Source organism: Narcine bancroftii, chromosome 2, assembly GCF_036971445.1.
Source record: "Narcine bancroftii isolate sNarBan1 chromosome 2, sNarBan1.hap1, whole genome shotgun sequence".
Classification (NCBI taxonomy): Eukaryota; Metazoa; Chordata; class Chondrichthyes; order Torpediniformes; family Narcinidae; genus Narcine; species Narcine bancroftii.
Window position 1 is genome coordinate 327,335,114 of NC_091470.1, and position 23,159 is coordinate 327,358,272.

The 23,159-nt window shown below is 39.2% G+C and overlaps 1 protein-coding gene across 9 annotated transcripts in view; it reads right to left on the bottom strand.

The window, feature by feature from the left end:
- LOC138755644 (NEDD4-like E3 ubiquitin-protein ligase WWP1) overlaps positions 1 to 23,159 on the bottom strand; it is a 140,887-nt gene that overhangs the window by 64,629 nt on the left and 53,099 nt on the right. For 7 of the 9 annotated variants that reach the window (XM_069922004.1, XM_069922009.1, XM_069922006.1 and 4 more), the window contains 4 exons: positions 15,083 to 15,221; positions 13,590 to 13,714; positions 10,614 to 10,751; positions 10,415 to 10,481 (listed from right to left, as the gene is read on the bottom strand). In XM_069922004.1, the coding sequence (XP_069778105.1) occupies positions 10,415 to 10,481; positions 10,614 to 10,751; positions 13,590 to 13,714; positions 15,083 to 15,221 (469 nt within the window). Of the gene's footprint in view, positions 1 to 10,414; positions 10,482 to 10,613; positions 10,752 to 13,589; positions 13,715 to 13,820; positions 13,916 to 15,082; positions 15,222 to 23,159 lie in introns of those variants that run through there. The other 2 variants (XM_069922011.1, XM_069922012.1) reach the window with 2 other exon arrangements.

Here is a 23,159-nt window from a genome sequence, read left to right on the forward strand (position 1 = left end):
TGAGGTCCTCCATCAGCCAGCTCCCCACCATGACTACCAGCCCCCCCACATCTCCATCGGGCACACAAAACTCAAAACGGTCAACCAGTTTACCTCACTCGGCTGCACCATTTCATCAGATGCAAGGATCGACAATGAGATAGACAACAGACTCGCCAAGGCAAATAGCGCCTTTGGAAGACTACACAAAAGAGTCTGGAAAAACAACCAACTGAAAAACCTCACAAAGATAAGCGTATACAGAGCCGTTGTCATACCCACACTCCTGTTCGGCTCCGAATCATGGGTCCTCTACCGGCATCACCTACGGCTCCTAGAACGCTTCCACCAGCGTTGTCTCCGCTCCATCCTCAACATCCATTGGAGCGCTTTCATCCCTAACGTCGAAGTACTGGAGATGGCAGAGGTCGACAGCATCGAGTCCACGCTGCTGAAGATCCAGCTGCGCTGGATGGGTCACGTCTCCAGAATGGAGGACCACCGCCTTCCCAAGATCGTGTTATATGGCGAGCTCTCCACTGGCCACCGTGACAGAGGTGCACCAAAGAAAAGGTACAAGGACTGCCTGAAGAAATCTCTTGGTGCCTGCCACATTGACCACCGCCAGTGGGCTGATATCGCCTCAAACCGTGCATCTTGGCGCCTCACAGTTTGGCGGGCAGCAACCTCCTTTGAAGAAGACCGCAGAGCCCACCTCACTGACAAAAGGCAAAGGAGGAAAAACCCAACACCCAACCCCAACGAACCAATTTTCCCCTGCAGCCGCTGCAACCGTGTCTGCCTGTCCCGCATCGGACTTGTCAGCCACAAACGAGCCTGCAGCTGACGTGGACTTTTACCCCCTCCATAAATCTTCGTCCGCGAAGCCAAGCCAAAGAAGAAATAACATCCCAACTCCTATACTCAATTCTTTAATTTATGAAGGCCAATATGCCAAAAGGTCTCTTTACAACTCTATCTACCTGTGACACCTCTTTCTGGGAATTATGTGTCTATATTCCCAGATCCCTTTGTTCTACCAAACTCCTCAGTGCCCTATCATTTATCTTGTCCCACCTTGGTTTGTCCTTTCTAAATGCATCACCTCACACTTGTCTGTATGAAATTCCATCTGCCATTTTTCAGCCTATTTTTGCAGCTGGTCCAGATCCCTACGCAAGCTTTGAAATCCTTCCTCACTTTCCACAACACTTGCAAACTTGCTGATCCAATTTACCTCATCAATATCCAGATCACTGATGTAAATGACAAACAATGGTCCCAGCACCGATCCCCGAGGCACATCACTAGTCACAGGCCTCCAGTCAGAGATGCAATCATCCACTACCATTCTCTGGCTTCTCCCATATAGCCAATATAGAATCAAGTTCACTACCTCACCATGAACACCGAGCTTCTGAACTTTCCTGACTAACCTCCCATGCGGGACCTTGTCAAAGGCCTTACTAGTCTGATCTTCAAAGGGACCAACTTTGTACCTGACTATCTTTTTACTCTTAATATACCTGTAGAAACCCTTTAGGATTTTCTTTTACATGTCTGCCTTTTGGCCTTCCTGTTTTCTTTCTTGAGTTTGTTCTTGCATTTTTTTAATGCTCCTCAAGTACCTCACTTTCTCTGTGTTGCCTTTAACCGCTATACACCTCTCTCTTTTTCAAAACCGGATCCACAATATCCCTTGAAAACCAAAGCTTCCTATGCCTGTTTACTTTGCCTTTAATCCTAACAGGAGCAAACAAACTCTTTATTCACAAAATTTCACCTTTAAAGATCTTCCACCTACCGAGTTCATACTTTCCATAAAGCAACTTATCCCAATCCATGCATTCTGAATCCTTTCCCATTTTCTCAAAATTTGCCATTCCCTAATTTAAAATCTCCACCTAAGACCCAACCTATCCTTGACCATAATTAACTTGAAGCTAATGGCATTATGATCACTGGACCCAAAATGTTCCCCTGTGGCGGTACGCCATTAGGCAGGTGAACCGGCCCCGCTTGTCACGCACGTGGTGGGGCAGCTGGCCAAAATGGCGCCGTCGGGGGTTTCCTCCCGACCTCTGCACTGGGCTCAGAAGCCCGAACTTGGGGACCCACGTGATGCCCTGGTGACGTCGGGGCCCCCCAGCGCTGTTCTCAGCCAGGTCTGGGCTGGGAGTATAAGACCAGCCAGACAGACTGCAATAAATTAGTTTTGCTCACTGAACTCAACTCGCCTGATTGTGCGATCCTTCAGTTAGCAGTGTAGCTGCCGCTACACCCCTACACATACTTCTGTCACCTGTCTTGTCTTGTTCCCTAAAAGGAGATCCAGTATTGCCCTCTCTCTAGTTGGTTCCTCTATATATTGATTTAGAAAACTTTCCTGAACACATTTGAGCATCTAGTTCGTTTACAGTATGGGAGTCCCAGTCAATATATGTATGTAAAATTAAAATCTTCTTCTATCACAACTTTTGTTTCCTGCATCTGTCTGCCATCTCTCTACAGATTTGCTCCTCCAATTCTCACTGACTATTGGGTGGTCTACAATACAACCCCATAAGTGTAGTCACATCTTTCACATTCCTCACTTACACCTGCATACCCTCAGTAGGGTTCATCTACTGTCCTGCAAAAGCACTGCTGTGATATTTTCCCTGATAAGCAATGCCAACACCACCCCCTCCCCCCATCCTGCCAATCCTTGTTCTAAGCTCGCCTTCCTTTCCTACAATACTTCTTGCGTTGAAATAGATGCACCTGAGAAAATTTCCATCACGTTCAACCTTTTGACTTCTAACATTACATGGAACTCCCTCCTCTGGCACTCTGATTGCCATACCCCTGCAAATCTAGTTTAAACACCCCAGAGTAGCACAATCAAACCTTCCCGCAAGGATATTAGTCTCCCTCCAGTTCAGATGCAAACCGTCCATTAGAACAGGTCCCACCTTCCCTGGAAGAGATCACAGTGATCCAGAAACCTGATCCCTTCCACTCTGCACCATGTTTTTAGTCACGTGTTAAGCCACATAATCCTATTTCTAACCTCACTAGCATGTGGCACGGTTAGCTCCTGAGATCAAAAACCTGGAGGTCCTGACCTTCAACCTAGAGCCTAACTCCCTGAACTCTCCTTGTAAGACCTCCTCACCCTTCCTACCCATTTCATTGGTCTCTACATGGATCATGATATCTCACTGCTCACCCTCCATCCTGAGAATGCAGTGAACTCTGATATGAGATATCTCAGATACTGAGATTCTTGGGATTCTTCCACAGAACCTCTTATCATCCCCTAACTATGGAATTCCTATTACTACAGCTTGTCTCTTCTCCTCCCTTCCATTCTTAGCCACAAGGCTAGACTCCATACCAGAGACCTAGCCATCATGGTTTGTGCCTGGTAAGTCATTCATCCCAACAGTATCCAAAATGGTATACTAATTATTGAGGGGAATAGCCACAGGGGTACCCTGCACTGACTGTCGGTTCCCTTTCTCTCTCCTGTCACCCACCCACTTTCCTTCTGCCTCCGAGGTGTGACAGTGTCCTTATAAATCCTGTCTATCATCCCCTCTGCCTCCTGAATGATCCATTCATCCAACTCCAGCTCCCTAATGCCTTCTATACCTTGCCTATTTAAATGTCTGCCAAAATGACTCTTAAATGCAGAAAATGATTTTGCTTTCTCTTCTGACAGTATAGATATCAAGAACTCTGTTTAAAATAAAACAAATTTTTCAGATCTTCTTTAAAAGTCCTTCCTCTCATTTTAAATAAATGCTCTTTTGTTTTTACTTTTAACCGTGAGCTGCATGGTTAGCATTGAGATGGCACAGTTAGCATGGAGGGGAGTATGATTAGTGCAGAGGTTAGTGCAATGCTGTTACAGTGCCAGTGACCCAGGTACAAATCCTGTGCTGTTTGTAAAGAGGTTGTACCTTCTCCCTATGTCTGCATGAGTTTACTCCAATCCTTCCAAATGTACTGAGGATTGAAGGTCAATTGAGTGCAATAAGACGGCAGGCGATCGTGGGGCAATAGGGCTTGTTACCCTGCTGTTTGTCTAAATATTAAATTTAAAAATATCCATAACATGGCAAAAAGGATGACCCTATTTATTTCTAACTGTACAAGAATATCCATGTATTCTAACTTCCAAATTCCTTGTTAGCATTTACTTCATAATTGGTTGTAGCTTTTCCACATCACTAGTATCAGGCCAAAATATCTGTAGTTTACAATTTTCTCTCTCGCACCTTTCTTAAATAGTGGATTGGTTCCAAAGGGTCAGGCAACCACAGAGGAATGTCGAGAGATAGGGAGGAGCGTGCAGAGAAAGCAATGGAGACTGCAAGAGATCAGGTGGCACAGCAGAAAGTGAAGTTTATGCAGCCATATAACGATTGGCCAATCAAGAGTGGGACATGGCGGCTTTGGCCCGAGAGGCTTCAGCAAGCAGAGGCTTCAGAAGGAATCTGACAACATCCTTGATCCTTCCTCTTTAAACCAGGTTTGTAATTGAGACTAAAACAAAGGTTATTGGCAATATAGTAAGTAGATAAAAGCCACAAAATTACAGGTAATTGGGGGATGCAGAATCACGTGATGTAACTAAAGCTTCATGATCCGATTGTCCCTGTTGTAGTGCAAGTGACCATATCTGCACCGTGTGTTGGCTGTTCAAGGAATTCAGGTTCAAAGATGATGACCTGGAAACTGAGCTTCAAACACTGTGGCACATCAGACGGGGAGGGTTACCTTGACACTGTGTTTCAGGAGGCAATCCCATCCATTAGATTAACTGTTTCAAATTTGGTCTGTCTCAGGGACAAGAGGGGTAACTGCTGGTGAGGCAGGTAATGGGATCCAAAAGTTAGTGCTGGAGGAGCCTCAGCCCTTGAGTTCTTCCAATAAGTCAGAGATTCTGTGTGGCTGAGTGGAGGCTGCATGATAAATGAGCAATCTGACTGTGGCATCATGGTCCAGGAAGCCATGGAGACAATTCTCTGCAGTGAGGAACACGAGAGGCATTGGCTGTGTTGCCTGCCTAGTGCTGGTTCAAAACATCTTATCTGACCTGCAGAGGAATTTACAGTGAGAGGGGAAAGATCCAGTTGTCTGGTGCACATGGATACCAACAATGTCGGCAGAAGAAGGAAGTAAGTTCTGCTGAGGAAATTTCAGCAGGCAGCAACTAAATTGAAAAAGCAGAGCCAAAAAGGCAATATCTCTGGTTTGCTAACCGAGTCACGAGCAAATTGGTGCAGGGCCGATAGGATTAGGGAGTTAAATGTATAGCTCAAAAGACTGGTATGAGAAGTGGGTTTGAATTCATGGGACACTGGCACCAATACTGGAGAAGAAGGGAGCTATTCTGATGGGATTGGATCCACTTGAGCTGTGCTGGGACAAGGGTCTTGATGAATTGCATAAGCAGGACTGCAGATGGGTCTTTAAACTAAATAGAAGGGGGGGAGGTGTTCAACAGGTTGGAAAAGTATGGATAAAACTAAAGGAAGGAGAGCACAAGACAGGTTATTTAAGTTTCTGCAATAAAAAGAAAGAACAAAGTTTAGGAAGGGAAAAAATAACCAAGCAAATGTGAGAAGGGTGGTGAATACAGGACTGAGAATACTGTATTTAAATACATGCAGTGAATGAAAGAAGGTGAGCAAGCTTCAAGTAAAGTTGGAAAAAGGCAGATGTGTCACTATGGTCATTCCAGAGTCATGGGTGAAGGAGGTGCACAGCTAGGAGCTAAACATCCAATGGCACACATCCTATTGAAAAGGGAGACAGACAGCTGGGGAGGCTCTTCTGGTAAAAAAATGAAATTTAATTCTTGGCAAGAAGGAACATAAGATTAGAAGATGTTGATTCATTGTGGATATAGTGAGGAAATTGCAAGTGTAAAAATACCCTTATGGGTGTTGAATAGTAGCCAGGATGTGGAGTGTAAAGGCATGCAAGGAAGACAATGTTATGATGGTCATGGGTGACTTGAATATGCAGGTGGACTGGCAAAATCAGGTTGGATTAGATCCCAAGAGAAGGAATTTGTAGAATGCCTACGAGATGGCTTTTTCAAGTCCACTAGAGAAAAGGCAATTCTGAATTTGGTGCTATGCAATGAACCAGATGTGATCAAGAAGCTTACGGTAAAGGAACACAAGGAGGCAGTGATCAAAATATGATAGAATTCACTCTGCAGTTTGAGCGGGTGAAGATAAAATTGGACATATTGGTATTATAGTTGGTTGAAAGGGCACTCTTGTAAGCAAGGAAGAGAACAGCAATAGGTGGAGTTTCAGAGAGTAATTCCGAAGATGCAGGATCGTTTCATCCCAAAGGAGAATCAGCAGGGAAGTGAGGCAACTGTGGCTGACAAGAAAAATCAAAGGCAAATGAAAGCAAAAGAGAGGGGAGACAGTTTTGCATAATTTAGCAGGAAGCTGGAGGTCTGGTTAGCTATTAAAAACCAATAGAAGGTAAAATAAAAGGTAATAGTGGAAAAAAAATGAATTATGAAGGTGAACTGGCCAATAACATACAAGAGGATACAAAAGATTTTGACAATGGACCACTGGAAAACATTGGAGAAGTGGGAATAGAAAACAAAGAAATGACTGATAAACTAAATAGATATTTTGTGTCATTCTTCACTGAGGCCTAATTCTTCTCATTACATTTGAAATTTAAAAAAAAAGAAAATGCTGGAACCATTCATTTGAATTGCAGGAAAAATTGTTTGAGGTGGGGAGGAATGAGTAGAACATTGGAAATGCAGTAAAACCCCTGGTAGCCAGCACCCCTGGCATCCACACCATCCTACTCCGCTTTGGCCACAGCCACTTCACATGAACCTTCACACTGGCGGTGGTGGCACAACTGCTCCTGGGAGCAGGCTTCCTCCAGGCCCACTGTCTGCTGGTGGACCTCTAAGGGTAGTTAGTGCCTGGTGCATGCCAAGTGAAGCCAAGTTACCAGCCCACACCTCGACTCTATCACAGTGTCTAACTACGAATTCACAAGCATCTTGGCGGAGTTGCCTTCCCTCGTGGAACCACAGTTTACCTCGTTCGAGCCCAAACATGGCATACAGCACAACATCCTGACAGAGAGCCCCCAATTCTACATCAGGACACACTGCCTTCAACCCGAGAAACTCAACCTCGTGAAGGAGGAGTTTAAAAAGATGGAAGAGCTGGGGATTGTTCTGCGTTCCAACAGTCTCTGGGCCTCCCCCTGCACATGATACCGAAGGCAGCAGTAGGATGGAAGACATTTGAGATACCGCTGCCTCAATGAGACCATCACACCAGACAGATATCAGGATTTCACCACAAACCTAAAGGGCATGTGGATATTCTCGAAAATCAACCTCATCCACGGCTATTATCAGATCCCAGTCCACCCTGATGACATACCTAAGACAGTTATCATCACCCCCTTTGGGCTGTTTGAGTTCCTAAGAATGCCTTTTGAGCTCAAAAATGCAGCACAGACCTTCCAGAGGCTGTTGGACGCAGTGGGCTGGGACATAAAGTTTGAGGTCATTTATCTGCATGACTTCCTGATAGCCAGCAGTAATAGCAAGCAACACGCGGCCCATCTAAGACAATTGTGCACTTGCCTGAGCGATTTTGGCTTAAAAATCAATTTGGCCAAATGTGAGTTCGGGCTATAAAAAATAGATTTCCTGGGCCACAGAATTAACAAACATGGGGCGACACTCCTGCCCAAAAAGGTAGAGACCATCAGGCGCTTCATCAAACCCCACATAGTGAAGGATCTCTAGGAATTTGGTGGTATAATCAATTTTTACCACCGTTTCATACCAGCGGCATCCCACATCATGCGTCCCCTGTTCGCACTAACTGCAGGGAAGGAAAAAAAGGTCACTTGGGATGGAAGTATCGGAGGGGTTCCAAAAGGTAAAAGGCACACTGGCCAATGCCACGCTTCTGGTACACCTGCAGATAAATGCCCCAACTGCCTTCACCGTAGACGCTTCCAACACAGCGGTCGGGAGCGTACTCGAACAGTTGCTTGAGGGGCAGTGGCAGCCCCTGGCCACCTGAACTTAAATACAGTGCCTTTGACTGTGAACTCTTGGCTCTGTACTTTGAACACTTCAGGTACTTTTTGGAGAGAAGGCAATTTAAGGTTTTCACAGACCACAAGCCATTAACCTTTGCCTTCAAAATAGTGTCGGACCTGTGATTGGCCAGGCAGCAGAGGCATCTGTCCTACACGTCTGAGTTCACCACAGACATAATCGCTGGGAAAGGCAACGTGGTGGCCAACACACTGTCACGGCTGTTGATCCAATCCATCCAGACCCTGTCCTAGGGGATAGATTACACAGCTCTGGCCAAGACACAGCAAGCAGACCCTGATATTCCTGTGTACAGGACAGCAGTTTCAAGCCTCAGGCTTGGGGACATCACCATCGGCCCAGGTACCTTGACACTCCTTTGCGACATATCCACCGGCAAACCCTGCCCCATCATACCAGCAGCCTGGAGACGGCATATTTTCAACGTGATACAAAACCTAGCACACCTGGCCATCAGGACCACCGTCAAGATGGTAGCCAGCAGGTTCATCTGGCATAGCTTCCTAAAGCAGGTCAGTCAATGGGCCAAGACCTGCACACTCTGCCAGGAGTCAAAGGTACAATCGCACATCAAGTCACTCCCTCAAACCTTCCAGCGAGCAAGAAGAAAGTTCATCCATGTCCACATAGACATTGTAGGACCTCTGCTGGTCTCCTGGGGGGGCAAGATACCTTTTGATGATGTTCGATCGCTTCATGAGATGGCCAGAAGCAGTCCCCACTGGCAGAGACAAAGACCGAGGCCTGCACTGAGCCTTGGCTCTGGACAGCGCTGGGATCATCACTGGGGACCCAACTCAACTCCACCAAATCATAGCATATCATCCCCAGGAGAACAGGTTGTTGGAGTGGTTCCACAGACACCAGAAGGTGGCTCTGATGACTCAGCTCAAGGAACCACATTGGATGGATGAACTACCGTGGGTCCTCCTGGGGATTCGCATGGCACCAAAAGAAGAGTTCAACACCTTGGCAGCAGAAATCTCGGCGGAGGAAATGGTATATGGTGCACCCTTAGTCATCCCTGGGGAGTTCTTGGTCGCTGCCAAGGACCCAGAAGAACCACCTGCAGCAACATTGAAAAAACTGAAGAAACGACTGGGCACTCTAGCTGCAACACAGCCTTCACCACACTGCCAACCCAAAACATTTGTACCCAAAAATCTAAAGACATGCAAAAACGTCTTTCTACAACGTGAGCACACTGCATGCCTCTGCTGCAACCGTACAAGGGGCCTTACCAAGTAACCAGACACAACGGTCCACGTGTGCTGGACATTGGCAGTAAGAAGGAGACATTCACTATTGACCGCCTCAAGCAAGCACACCTGAACACTAGCCAAATGGTCACCACATGGCCCCCATGACGCAAAGGCAGGCTGCCAAAAATCAAAGGACAATGCCCGGATTGCTGTTTCTGTATGGGGGGGGGTTCGTGCAGCAGCCTGCTACCTGGGAGGAAATCCAATGCACAAAATGGCAGACGAACTCAGTAATCTCACAAAGCCCACATGGGCTAATGGCCTTTCTTCCCAGCCGACAGTCAGCACGGCGGGAAACAGTGAACATTGTTGGGAACATCAACCAATCAGCGCCAGTGGGCTGGTGAAGTCACTTCCGCCAACAATGACTGGAAAACCAGGCCCAGTGGCAGGAAGCTAGGCTTATATAAGCAAGGGCAGGGAGAGCAATAATAGCAGTCTTGACTATAATCACATCAGGTGCGTGTTGTTCTTCCGCTCTCTGCTATAATGCTCACTACAATATAAAGCAGCAGCTCCCAATTGTAATTTATTTTCACTGTAAACATTGATGCACCAAACAAATTATAACATTCCATTTCTACGACAAATTCATTTTATGCTCCATTTTCTACACATCTATATATTTTTTCCATCATATTTTGTCTATCCACTTGTAAAACAATGCTTACAATTCAGTCTGACTTCAGGCAGTAGTATAATTGAAGATTTCTAGAATAACCTTGTTGACATCTGACTATTTTTTCACAAACAGCAGATAAATTCTGATCCACACACCCGCCAGCAATTTAAATCTATTAAATGCTTAAAAATAATTCTAGGTTTGAGCCATGAGAATTGATGGTAATTTCAAAAGCATTTATTTTTAAATACTGTAATTCCATTTATTACAAACATAGTAGTAAGTTACGCTATTCTAAAATGAACTAGTCTGAAGTGCAATCACATTGTGTGGCAGTAAAATGCATAATAGTCACTCGCAATAATGAGTTACTTCTCATTAAGTAACTTATCCGACTACACTGCATGCAAAGTCTTTACACACCTTGTTCTAGCCCTTGTAGTTAACTCATCTCCATTTACGTGGATGGCATCTCCATTCTGTTGAACTTCTGTGTAAAATAAAATCAGTTAAATGAATATATAACAAGATACTCAAGCAGTTTTAAAGTAACTAGTAATACAAATATAAAATGTTTTACTGAACTATACTGGCCAACAGGCTATATTTTCTATTTACTCACTGGCTGCTGATGTATTGCCATTGGGTACACACTCCTGATCCACAGTCATGCCATCAAGGAAAATAGTCAGATCACCAGTTTGCACTACCCCAGTCTTGTTTTCTAATGTTAGCTTCAATACCTCTTTAACATTTTCCACTATTGAAAAATCATATAAACACAGATCAATGATATTTTGGTTGATTATAAATCTATAGCAACAACAACCTATATCATTAAACTATTGATACTGTAAATACTCATGTAGAAGTCGTATTTTCTAGACCATTGGTTCTCAACCATTTTCTTTCCACTCACATACCACTTTAAGTTATCCCTACGCTGTAAGTGCTCTGTGATTAGTAAGGGATTGCTTAAGTAGTATGTGAGTGGGAAGGGAAGGTTGAGAATCACTGCTCTAGATCCAATTGTTACTGAAATATTTTGCTTGAGAAAAATTGTCATTGGCCCATTTCCTTTGGAGTTATGAAGCCGTGCACATAACGAGTCAATGAGGTACGATTAAAACAGTGGTTTTCAAACTTTTTCTTTCCACCGACATAGCATCTTAAGCAACCCCTTACTAATCACAGAGCACCTATGGCATAGAGAATACTTAAAGTGGTACGTGAGTGAAAAGAATAAGGTTGAGATCCACTGTTTAGACCATTTTTTAAAAGATGTTAAATTTATGGGTTTGACTGCTACATTGATACAACTTTTGAGACTCACACTAGAATCCAAAATACTGTCTAAATCCAAAATATCAGTAGCAGAAATCCAAACAATCTCTAAATGATTAAAGAACAAAAACACAATGAATTAAAGTAATAATACAGTCTGCACATCAAAACACACCTCCTACCAAGTAATAAAGCCATAAGAGTAAAACATGAAAGTCTGCATTCACCGTGGCTGAAGTAAAAACACAAGGGTTGTGGGGGTGAGAAGAAAGAGGGAGATCAAAAGAAGAGAAGAGGGTTGCGTGTGAGGGGATAGGGAAGAGTAAGGAGTGGTGGTGGGGGGGGGATGGGGTAATGCCTGTGGGATCCAGTAGCGGTGTCAGCCTTGTAGAGGCTAAACTTGATGTGTGAACTAGCAAGGGAGTCGGCGTGGATGCTGGTAAGAGGGAGGTTGAGACTGCGGTAAGTATCTGTGTCATCAGAGGTGTCGGGAGATCCAGTCTGTGGGTAGCTAGGACCAGATGAGAAATCCACGTCGAAGGCAGTGGGAGCTCCAGACCATTGGTGGCTGGGGCCGAGGTGAGAGACTAGAGTCTACTTTATTTTTTTGGCCTAAAATAAGGGGTTGCCTTTTACACAAGTTTATACAGTAATTTTGTGGAGAATTATATTATTTAGTTTTTAGCTAGAAATAATTATAACAATAACAAACTTATTAATATAACTATTAACAATAAATTTTAATTACAGTGAGCCTTTAAAATAGAAAACAGCCAAACATATTTAAAATAAATTTAAGAAAGAACTTTTACTTTTCTAGGGGGAAAAAAAAATTTGAAAAGAAAATATTAGGAATTACCAAAAGCTGAGGTTAAAAAGTCTGTTAAAAAGTCATGTACATTCATCTTCTCTCTGTGCTAGACGTTCCTTATTACAATTTAAAGTAGCTCACAGGGTCCACTACTCCAAAGTTCAATTAGCTCAATTTTATCCCAATATATTCTCTAAATGTGATAAATATACAATTCAAGAAAGTACTTTATATCATATGTTTTGGTTATGTTGCTTTCTTTGTAACTATTGGAAAGAGTTATTTAGTACTCTATTTTTAATTCTTGATATTGTAAGGTAAAAACATCATGAGTTGGGACGAGAGAAGGAGTCACCCAGTACTAAGGAGTAACAGGATGCAGGTGTGACCTTGTACGCTCAAGATAAGTGTGGCAATAACAAGATGATGTGCAGCAGACTAACAGAGAAGGGTAGCAACAGCTTATTCATTGGGCAATGTAATGGTATGATAATTTACTAAGTGCGTGTCCTGAGGTATAAAAAAACACCACTTGCTGATATCGGGAGAATGCGCCTTCTCCAACTAACACTGTTAGTTGCAAGTGTTACAATCCGGTAATAAATAACCTTGATTTCGACTCAGTCTGGTGTCTGACTCACTCATTCTCGAACAAAGCAGACCTAACAATATCAATCTGACTCCGAGCCCTCTTATTGCTATTTTTGGAGTGAGTGGACCAATGGACTCCATCTGAATCCCATGTAGTTGCTTTTGCTTCCCTGATTGCTAGGAAGCTCATTCTGCTGAGATGGAAAGATGTTCTCCCTTCCACACATACATAATGGTTATTGGATTTAATGGCATCCCTTTCTCTAGAGAAAATTAGGTATTCAACTACTAAAATGAGTATTAAGTTTTCTTCTCTTTGAGGTTTTTTTTCAACTATCTTCAAAATTTATAGATCAATTATTTTTGGTCCTTATATTTTTTTTCATTTCCTTTTTTAAAAAAAAATATAATCAAAATTAGTAGTTGACGCCTGACTTTGCCAGCAATAGTTCAGGTTGGGGTTAGAAATTAGATTAGCTATAGATAATTTATTTTTCCCTTTCTTTCTTTTCATCAGTAACATGGATCATATGTATCTTATTTATCATCTGTAATTCTATTTTATCTTTATCTGAACATTATATCATATGGATCTATTCAACCTGATTTTTTTTCCAAAATAAAACAAAAAATAGATTGAAAAAGAAAAAGTCTGTTTGAAGAAGTCCAAGATAGCAGAAGCAGAAATGTTTGGAACTCCCAAGTTGAGAAGCTAGACAGCTCAAGGCAACACTGCCAATTAAGGATGAAGGGAGGGAAATACAAAAAAAAGACTTGAGTTAAAGAAACTGATTTAAGTTTAACTGTGGAGCTGCCACACTTATATTACATTTTCCTTGTATAATACCTATCCAGTAACAGACATTCCTCTAAGGATAACAGTTCTTAGTGACATATCATTATAAAACTTACATTTTCTGTTGTGCATTTCCAAAGCTTGCTCAATGTCTAAGGTGGCTTTCCCTAATAATGCATCAGATTTTAAAGTATGATGGCTCCAGATTTTAAACTCCAATTTGGTGTGTGGCGTTACATTCCTGCACACAGAGAGGGTGTATTGTAACATAGGTCCATAAAACAACTTTAAAAATAATTTTAAAATATAATTCAAAATATTTAGACATTTTAAGATAACAAACTAACATTTTCTGTACCACAAGGATGTTTTATTGCTGTAAATGTTCTGATTCTTCTGACTGTGATGAGATAACTGCTAAAGTGTTTAATGTCCTTTGATCCTTAAATAAAAAAGAGGTTAAAATTGCTTCCATGAAAGTGGTGAATCAGGTAGACAGGGTGAGGAGGAAGGTGTATGCTATGCTTGCCTTCATCAGTCAGGGCACTGAGTGTAGAAACTCAGTTACAACTGTACAAGACATTTGTGAGACTGTACTTGGAGCAAGAACTGTGACAGTTTTGGTCACCTATCTCTGGAAAAGATGGTATTAAAACAGAAAAAGTTAGAAAAAATTCATGAGAACATTGACAGGACTATGTTCCAATGAGAGCACAGAAGGCTAAGGGGAGACCTTATGGAGGCTCATAGAACCATGAGGGCTATAGATAAGGTCAATAGCATTGTCATCACAATGTCCTTTTCCTTGGGTACTGGAATCTAAAAACTAGAGCGCAGATTTAAGGTGAAAGGGAAAGATATAGAAGGCACCCGAGAAGCATACAGAGGGTGCTCTGAGCTGCCAGAAAAAAATGGTAGAAGCAGATACAACAGATCCTTTAAGAAATATTTAGACAGGCATGTGAATAGGAAAGGTTTAGAGGAATGCAGGAAATGGGACAGTTTGGTCATCAAGGACAAAATGGGCTGAATGGCCCATTTCCATGCTGCAAAACTCTGACTATAAAAGTGAACATATTGATGGTTGATAAACTCATATACATAATCTCTTCTATTTAATAGTTATTTACCATATAAATTCTCACTGCAAATTAACAAATTCTCACATACATGAAGTTCAGAGTAAGTAAGCCCATTTTGCCCACCAAGCTCTTTCAATTGCTCACATAAAATAATTCTGTTATAGATTTTTCCACCATTGCCTTCACTGCAGATTCCTGGATTGGGCAATTTGGAATCTACTTATTTCAGGTGAGCTTCAATCCCTATACTTGGGGAAACACTTGGGACCTACCTTTACATTTATTGAGAAAAAGGTCACAACTCAATATCACCAAAAAACTTTTGGATTTTTTACACACTTAAGTGTAATTTTAACAATAGGTCTTAATATAATTCAAAAGAATTCAGTTTCATTGGGCTATTCAGTCCAATTCACTGTGAAACTTTAGGATAGGAACATATCTACAAGCTTATATTAGATTTTTAAAAATATACATTGAAAGGAATGTCATAGAAGATTAAGTCATCATTTTATAATTATGCTTACATTGTTAAGTGCTCATCCCATTTTGGATTGGATGAACTATTTGATTTTGCAGACTTCTTTAGCTCTCCATCTGCTGATAATTCCACATAAATTGCAGTTCCAAACCAATTCTTTCTTCTTTTTAGCTTTGCAGAAGCAACTATTAAGTAAAATTGTGGTACAAATTTGAGTAAATGCAGGCAGTAAGTAACTCTCATTAAAAACCCAGAAGATCAAAACAAAGCCAAACAATATAATTTTGAGTTGGACAATACCATTCCGAACTGCATCATCAAAATCATTTAGTCTTAATTTTTTGCATGTTTAAATTCCATAAATATAAATTGCCTCCCATTTCATCCATCCAAATATGTTTATATTTTCACCATGGAAACATTAATATTTAATATTTTTCCATTATGATTTTTAAACTTTCAATTTGTTTATTTTTCTATTAACAATAAAGGAAACAAAGTGAGAAACCATCTGTATTCCTTTAAAAGGAATTCAGAAAAAAACCCTGAATTAGTACTCTTTTCTTTAATCACCTTATACAAGTTCTTATGATCTTGTCAGAATGAGAAAGAAATAAACACAAAAATAATCCAATATTAGGAAAGGCCTAATTCTCCCACTGCAATTTTTTTTAAACCATAAACCTGAAAACTTTTGGTAACTAAATCAGCAGATAATTGAAATCATTCAGCCCCAATTTTATTTTTAACCACTTTTCACTTCAGTCTAAATTCTCTAATCCAATTTTGGCTCATTTTCATTAAAAATGTTGGCTTAATTTATTCAGGTTTTACACATTTTCATTCTAGACTATAATGTTTGAGATTTTTTTTAAGGTTAATCACTTTGGACACGTCAATCGCAATGTACTTCTCTGTACTCTCTCTGCAGTACTTTGACCTCTAATTACATAACTGGAAGACCAGATATTGCCTTTAGTCTTTATCACCAATTACATTTCTAGCCAAAGATTGCATCCATTCTCCCTGGCATCTGACTGAACCCAAATCAAACTAGTTGCAAGTTTAGTGCTAAAGTCAAGCCCAATTTGAGTTTCAACCTTATTTACCATATATTTCAGCATATAAGTCGAGTCATGAAACTCAAAAAACTCTCCAAAAAAATGGGGGTCGACTTATATGCTGGATACACTTTCAAGTCCTTAAATTCAGTTCAAAATCAGGCATATAAGCTGACCCTTGAAAAACCGATTTAGCGTATAAATCAACCCTTGAAAAGCTTTAAAAAAGCCGATTGCAACAGATTTTCTTTGAGATTTTTATTGAAAACAACACAAATTAGCACCCTTCAAAATCGCTACCATTGTCTGAAAACACTAACACATTTAGAACCCTTCTAAATCACTGATGGCAACAAGCAGATCCATACTCTCACTGTTTAAACAGTCATCATACGGGTCCCAGTCTGTATCTGAGGTGGCTGTTTCAGCTTCGTCATCAGTGATCCACAATAAATTATCTTCTTCCGTGCCATCAATTGCACAAGAGATGCTGCACTTTTTAAATGACTTTATCACAGTCTTCTTTAACTTTGTCCCATGCTTTGAGCACGAAGTTACACAAGCAAACTCCATTCTTTGTGTAAACCACCTGGCCGTCTGTTCCACACATTGTCTATCCAGTTTTATACCATTTTCATCTATCCATCATTTTTCATGAAAATGTACAAAAATACCTGCAGGGAATTTTATTTTCATTTTAATTTTGCATTTGAAGATTATCATAGGTCTTAACTTTGTCCTGTTGGCCATGCTTGATAACACCATGATAAACCTGGTCCTTTTGTGGCCTTTTGCACACCTTTCTCTTGCTTATCATGTCGAAATTCATGGGGGTTTCGTCCATGTTTCCGATATTTGCCAACGTAAACTGGTGTTTCTGCCGGTAACGTATAATAAACTGGTGAAAACTTACAACTTTATGATCAAGATCTTTTGGTAATTTCTGTGTAAGTTTTGTTTTTTGGTGTTTTGAACCAGCCTACTGTAGCCTCAAAATCATCACAGATATCTGGGTGCGACTTGTCCCACTGCAGTGCAAATGTTTTTACTTTAATTCAAATGACTACATAGTAATCTTGTCTTTGTTTAGTACCCATTCGGCAATGTGATTTGCCAATCTGGCCAACGAGTGATTCCTTTTCTCAAAAAACATTGCCTTTTTGATATTTTTCTTAAAGTCTCTTCTTTCTTCCGCCAATCTCTAACCAACTTCTCGTGCACTTCAAATTTTCTTGCAGCAGCACATTTGTTGATTTTCTTGGCCATTTCTATCACTTTCAACTTAAAGCTCGCTTCAGATTTTCGTTGCGTGCTAGATTGTGTCGATGGACCCTCCATGATAGCAATCACCTCCAGCCTATGCCCAGCATATCAATCCAGGCGATCTATTGGGGGGGTGGGATGGGGGGAAGAAGAAAAAAAAAAAATCGATGTATGCGCCAGTCAACAGCCCATCTCAGGCATTGTGAGCATTGGGGGTCGACAACCGGTCAATAGGGCACCTCTGGCGGCCAGAAAATGGGGGTCAAATTATACGTCAGATATACCATAAAACCCTTAAAATGAAGCTGAAAACGGGTAAACTTGTACGCCAATTGCCTTGTATGCCAAAATATACAGTAGTTATACTGAAACATTACAATCACTACCCTGCCCCAATCATGTTCAGCTGAAAACATGATTGAAACTCTTATTACCTTTAGACAATGTTCTTGTGACCCATTTTTAGTTAACCTTATATCTTCCACTTTCTATAAGCTTAAGTACATTTAAATCTCTGTTATCCACAAACTAAATCCACCCAAATCTTGTTTACCCATTATCTCTGTGGTTGGATACCTTGATTAGATTAGTTCCCAGGTAAATAATATGTAACAACATTCTCTTGTTTTCAAATCTACCCATAGCTGCAGTTATTCCTCTCTGTGTACCTACTCCAGCTTTCAATTCCAAGGCCTCTGCAGATTTTAGGGTGATATTGTTAGAGCAACACTATTATAGCGCCAGCAACCAAGGTTCGAATTGGCACTGTCTGTAAGGAGTTTGTATGTTCTCCCTGCATCTGTGTGGGTTTCCTCTGGGTGCCCCAATTTCCTCCCACCCTTCAAAATGTACTAGGGTCATGATCAATTGGATGGCATGGACTCATAGGCCAGAGGGCCTGTTACTGCCTTGCGTGTTTAAGTTTTTTTTTAAATCAAATGTATCAGTTTTGTCTAATCATTCTATTTATGTGCCCACAGGTTCGATGACAAAAACCCTAAGCTCTGAAATTCCCTCCCTCAACTTTCCTCTTTTCTCCTTGAGGAATTTTCTTAAAATCAACATCTTAGACCAATTTTTTGTGCATCTGCGCCCATAATCCCACTGGGATTTTGTGTCAAATAATCAAATGCACATGAAAAACTAATGTTTAGGCCAATTTCATTCATTTTTTTTTTTACAAACTTTATTTATTTGAAAAATTGTTAGTAATAATACAAAATACAAACAATAACAACATTTTTTATATGAAAGAATTAATAATAAAGAAAAAAAAGGGGAAAAAAAACAACAAAAAAATTACCAAAATTAAATCCCCACCCAACCTCCCACCCCTTCAGCCAACTCTTTTAAGGAGAGCCAAAAAATATATAAACAGAAACTAAAAATATAATAAATCAAAGTACATCTAAATGCATATACTCCAAATATGGTAACCATTTATCAACAAAAAAAGAATAATTATCATGCAAAGCGCATGTAATTTTTTCCGTAACAGTAGCTTTCATTTCATTATGCTAATTACTGTAATATCTTTCCATGTACTTGCTACACATTTTTGAGCTATGGACAATGCTAAATATACAAATGCAATTTGAAGTTTATCCAACAACCTTTAAAGGAATCATATAACCCAATTAAAAAATGGATGGATCTAAGGGTAACTTAAACTTATACAATTTTTCCAAAATTAGCTTAATTTCTTCCCAAAATGGTTGTACATACACACAGAACCAAACAGCATGTAAAAAACTTCCAACAGATGTACCACATCTAAAACAGGAAACTGAATTACTGAAACCATATTTTTTCAATTTTTCATGAGTTAAATATAACTGATGTAAAAAATTATAATTAACCATTCCATACTGTGCATTCGTCAATCTAGTAACACTATCATAACACATATCCGTCCAATATTCTTCAGGAAAAACAAAAGTTAAGTCATTTTCCCATTTAAATTTAGATTTCTCCCATTCCGGTTTATTCATATTGTCTTGTAATACTTGGTATATAACAAAAATTTAGCCCTTTTTTGGTATAGAAGAAAGCAAAGACTCAAATTCCGACAATACAGGTAAAATCATCTCTCGACCATACATATTTTTCACCAAAGATCGAATTTGATAATAAAAAAATGAAGAATTTTCCACGATACCAAAATGTTCTTTTGATTAAAATAAAGAAATTGTCTTTCTACAAAGCAATCCTGTAATGTTTTTATACTCTTAGAATCCCAACTATTTAAATGACTATTAAATATTGAAAAAGGAATAAGCTAATTATTATATAATGGCGTTAAAATAGACAATTTACCTTTTGATCCTATAATCTTATTTTTTTGTCCATAACATTAATAAATGTTTGAATATCGGCATATTATACTCCCGTAACAAATTTATATTCCACCAAAATATAAATTGATGCATTGCAATTTCAGAAATACATGGGATCTCAACTTTAGCCCAACTTGGAGGCCGATCCAAATCCATCAAACCACTAATAAATTTGAACTGGGCTGCTTTATAATAGTTTTGAAAATGAGGTAATTGTAATCCACCAATGCATACTTCCAAGTAATTTTACTTAATGCTCCCCTTGGTAGTTTACCTTTCCATAAAAATTCCCTAGTGACTTTATTTAAGTCCTGAAAAGAGTTCTTTGTAAGAAAACATGGTATTGATTGAAATAAATATTGAATACGTGGAAAGATATTCATTTTAATACAATTAACCCGACCAATTAGAATTAAAAGAAGGTCCTTCCACTTAATTAAGTCTGCTTTAATCTTTTTCAACAATGGAACATAATTTAATTTATATAAAGATTGATACTCAGTATTCACAATTATTCCTAAATATTTTATCTGACCATTTCAAATTAATAACATTTTTATATACTGAATAATCTCCTTCACCAACCAGTAAAATTTTATTTTTATCCCAATTAACTTTATATCCAGATAATGATCTGTACTGTAATAAACATTCCCATAAATATGGCAAAGATTGTTCTGGGTTTGTTAAATATATCAAAACATCATCTGCAAATAGATTCATCTTCATCCATAACTCTCATCCCTTGTATCTGTTCATTTTGCCTTATTAATTGAGCTAACAGTTCAATAGCCAATGCAAACAGAGGTGGTGACAATGAACAACCATGTTGGGTAGAGCATGTCAATTTAAACGATGATGAAACTTGTCCTTTTGTCACCACCCTAGCAGTCAGGTTTGTATATAAAGCTTTAACCCAACCAATAAAAAAGGGGCCAAATTTAAACTTTTCCAAAACCTTAAATAAAAAATCCCATTCGACCCTATCAAAAGCTTTTTCCGGATCAAGTACAACCACCATTGGATGGTTGGGTTTCTGCCAATATGCATCAACCAAGCTAATTAATCGAAGAATATTATCTGAAGCATGTCTATTTTTAATGAAACCTGTTTGGTCTAATATGTATCAATTTAGGCAAATATTTAGCAAGTCGATTTGCTAACATTTTAGCTATTAATTTATAATCCACATTCAATAAAGAAATAGGTTTATACGAAGACACCTTTAACAGATCTCTATCTTTCTTTGGAATTACAGTAATTAGAGCACTAGAACAAGATTCTGGTAACTCATAATGTTCAGTCACTTGTTGTAATATCTCCCCAAACACCGAAGATAAATCTTCATAAAAAAACTATAAAATTCCACCGAAAACCCATCATCACCTGGTGACTTAACATTAGGCATTTCCAACATGGCAGTTTTAATTTCTAAATCTGTAAACGGAGCTTCCAAATGTATAATATCCTCTTTTTCTAATGCTGATAACGTTAGTGCAAATAAAAAAGAATCAATAGATCCATTATCCCGTTTCCCCTCAGAAGCATATAATTTTTAATAAAATGAATAAAACTGGTAATTGATTTCCTGAGGTTTAGAGGTAACTGTTGAATTCTTTTTAACAGCATTAATAACCCATGAGGTCTGTTCCTTCTTTAACTGCCATGCAAGTATTTTATGTGTCTTCTCACCCAACTCATATCATTGCTTAGATCGATTAAGTAAACATTCAAATTGATAAGTCTGTAACGTATTATATCGCAATTTCAATTTAGTGAAAGCTATTTTCTGATCTTCCATCACTTTCTTCTGAAATTCCTTCTCCAGTTCATCAATTTGCTTCTCCAATTTAAGACTTTCAGCCATATACCATTTCTTAATTTTAGTAGTATAACTAATTATTTGCCCTCTTAAGTAAGCTTTTAACGCATCCCATAACACAAAATGACTTTTAATTGAATTAGCATTTTCTGTTAAGAAACAACCAATCTTTCCTTAACAAAAGTAACAAACTCAGGTTTTTTCAACAACATTGTATTAAATCTCCATCTATAGGATGAATGTACTACTTCTGAACTTTCATAGGAAAAAAAAAGAATGATCTAACTCTACTCATATATTCTGCCTGCGATACCTTTCCTTGTAAATGTGCCGATATTAAAAAAAATCTATTCTAGAAAATGAATCATGTCGAGAAGAATGAAAAGAAAAATCTTTCTCTGTAGGATTAACTCTACTTCAAATATCTACCAAATTTAAATCTTTAATTGAAGCCCCAATTTGCATCGCCATCTTTGATTTCCTAATACATTTTGGGATTTATCCATCAAAGGATCCAAAACACAACTGAAATCTCCCCCAACTAAAATATTTTAATTAGCTTGACTTAATAACATAAAAGTGTCTGAAATAAAACATTCATCATCCTCATTAGGTGCATAGATATTAAGTCCAAAGTTCGTTAAAGATTTTACAATCCACTTTTAAAACCTTCCCAGCATTCTCCTCTACAGCATGCAACTCAAAAGATTCTTATGAACTAAAATCACTACACCTTTTGCCTTAGAGTTAAATGAAGAAAAAAAAACACATGACCAATCCAATCTCTTTTCAATTTCAAATGCTCTTTTTCGGTCAAATGTGTTTCTTGTAAAAAAGCAATATCAAATTTCATTTTCTTAATATAAGCTAAAACTTGCTTTCAGTTAATTGGATTATTTAATCCCTGAACATTAAACGTTGCAAATTTCAAACTAGACATCTTAACAAACTAACAATATAATCACTTAATACAAAAAAAATTGCTCTCCTACTAGTAAACGAAATCCACTCTCCCTCCCCTAATATTATTAAAAAATTATATAAGGAATATAATTAATTCCCCCAAAAAAGAAAAAAAAACACCCAAAGGTAGTAATGCCCTAAAAAACTGGGTGTGGTAAACCCCAACAGTGGCAGGTGATTATCAAAGATTTCAGTGCCATCCACCTGCCGCCAGCCACAAATACAATATATATAATAATGTAATTCAACGTCATAGAAATATTCAGCCCAGCGACCCCAGTCTCAATGACTGGTTTGAATCTTCAGCATCAATAAGAATGTGTATCAAAACCTCCTTTCCATCTTTCCCATTTTTCCCATTCTTTCCATTTCTATTGGCCCTTCTTTTAGGCGACGACGGTGAGATTCTTCCCTGGCCATGTAGATACGGTAACGAATTAGCAAAAATCAATGCATCGTGATCATTCTCAAAAAATTGAGATTGATAATTGCCATAAAAAACCTTCAACACAGCAGGGTATCGAAAAGGAAATTTATATCCTTTCCGCCACAACACATCTTAAGCTGAATTAAACTCCCGTCGACGCCTAATAATTTCTTGACTCAAATCTGCATAGAAAAAAACTCTATTATTCTGACTCATCATTGGAGATTGACTTTGTCTTCCCTTCTGTTCCG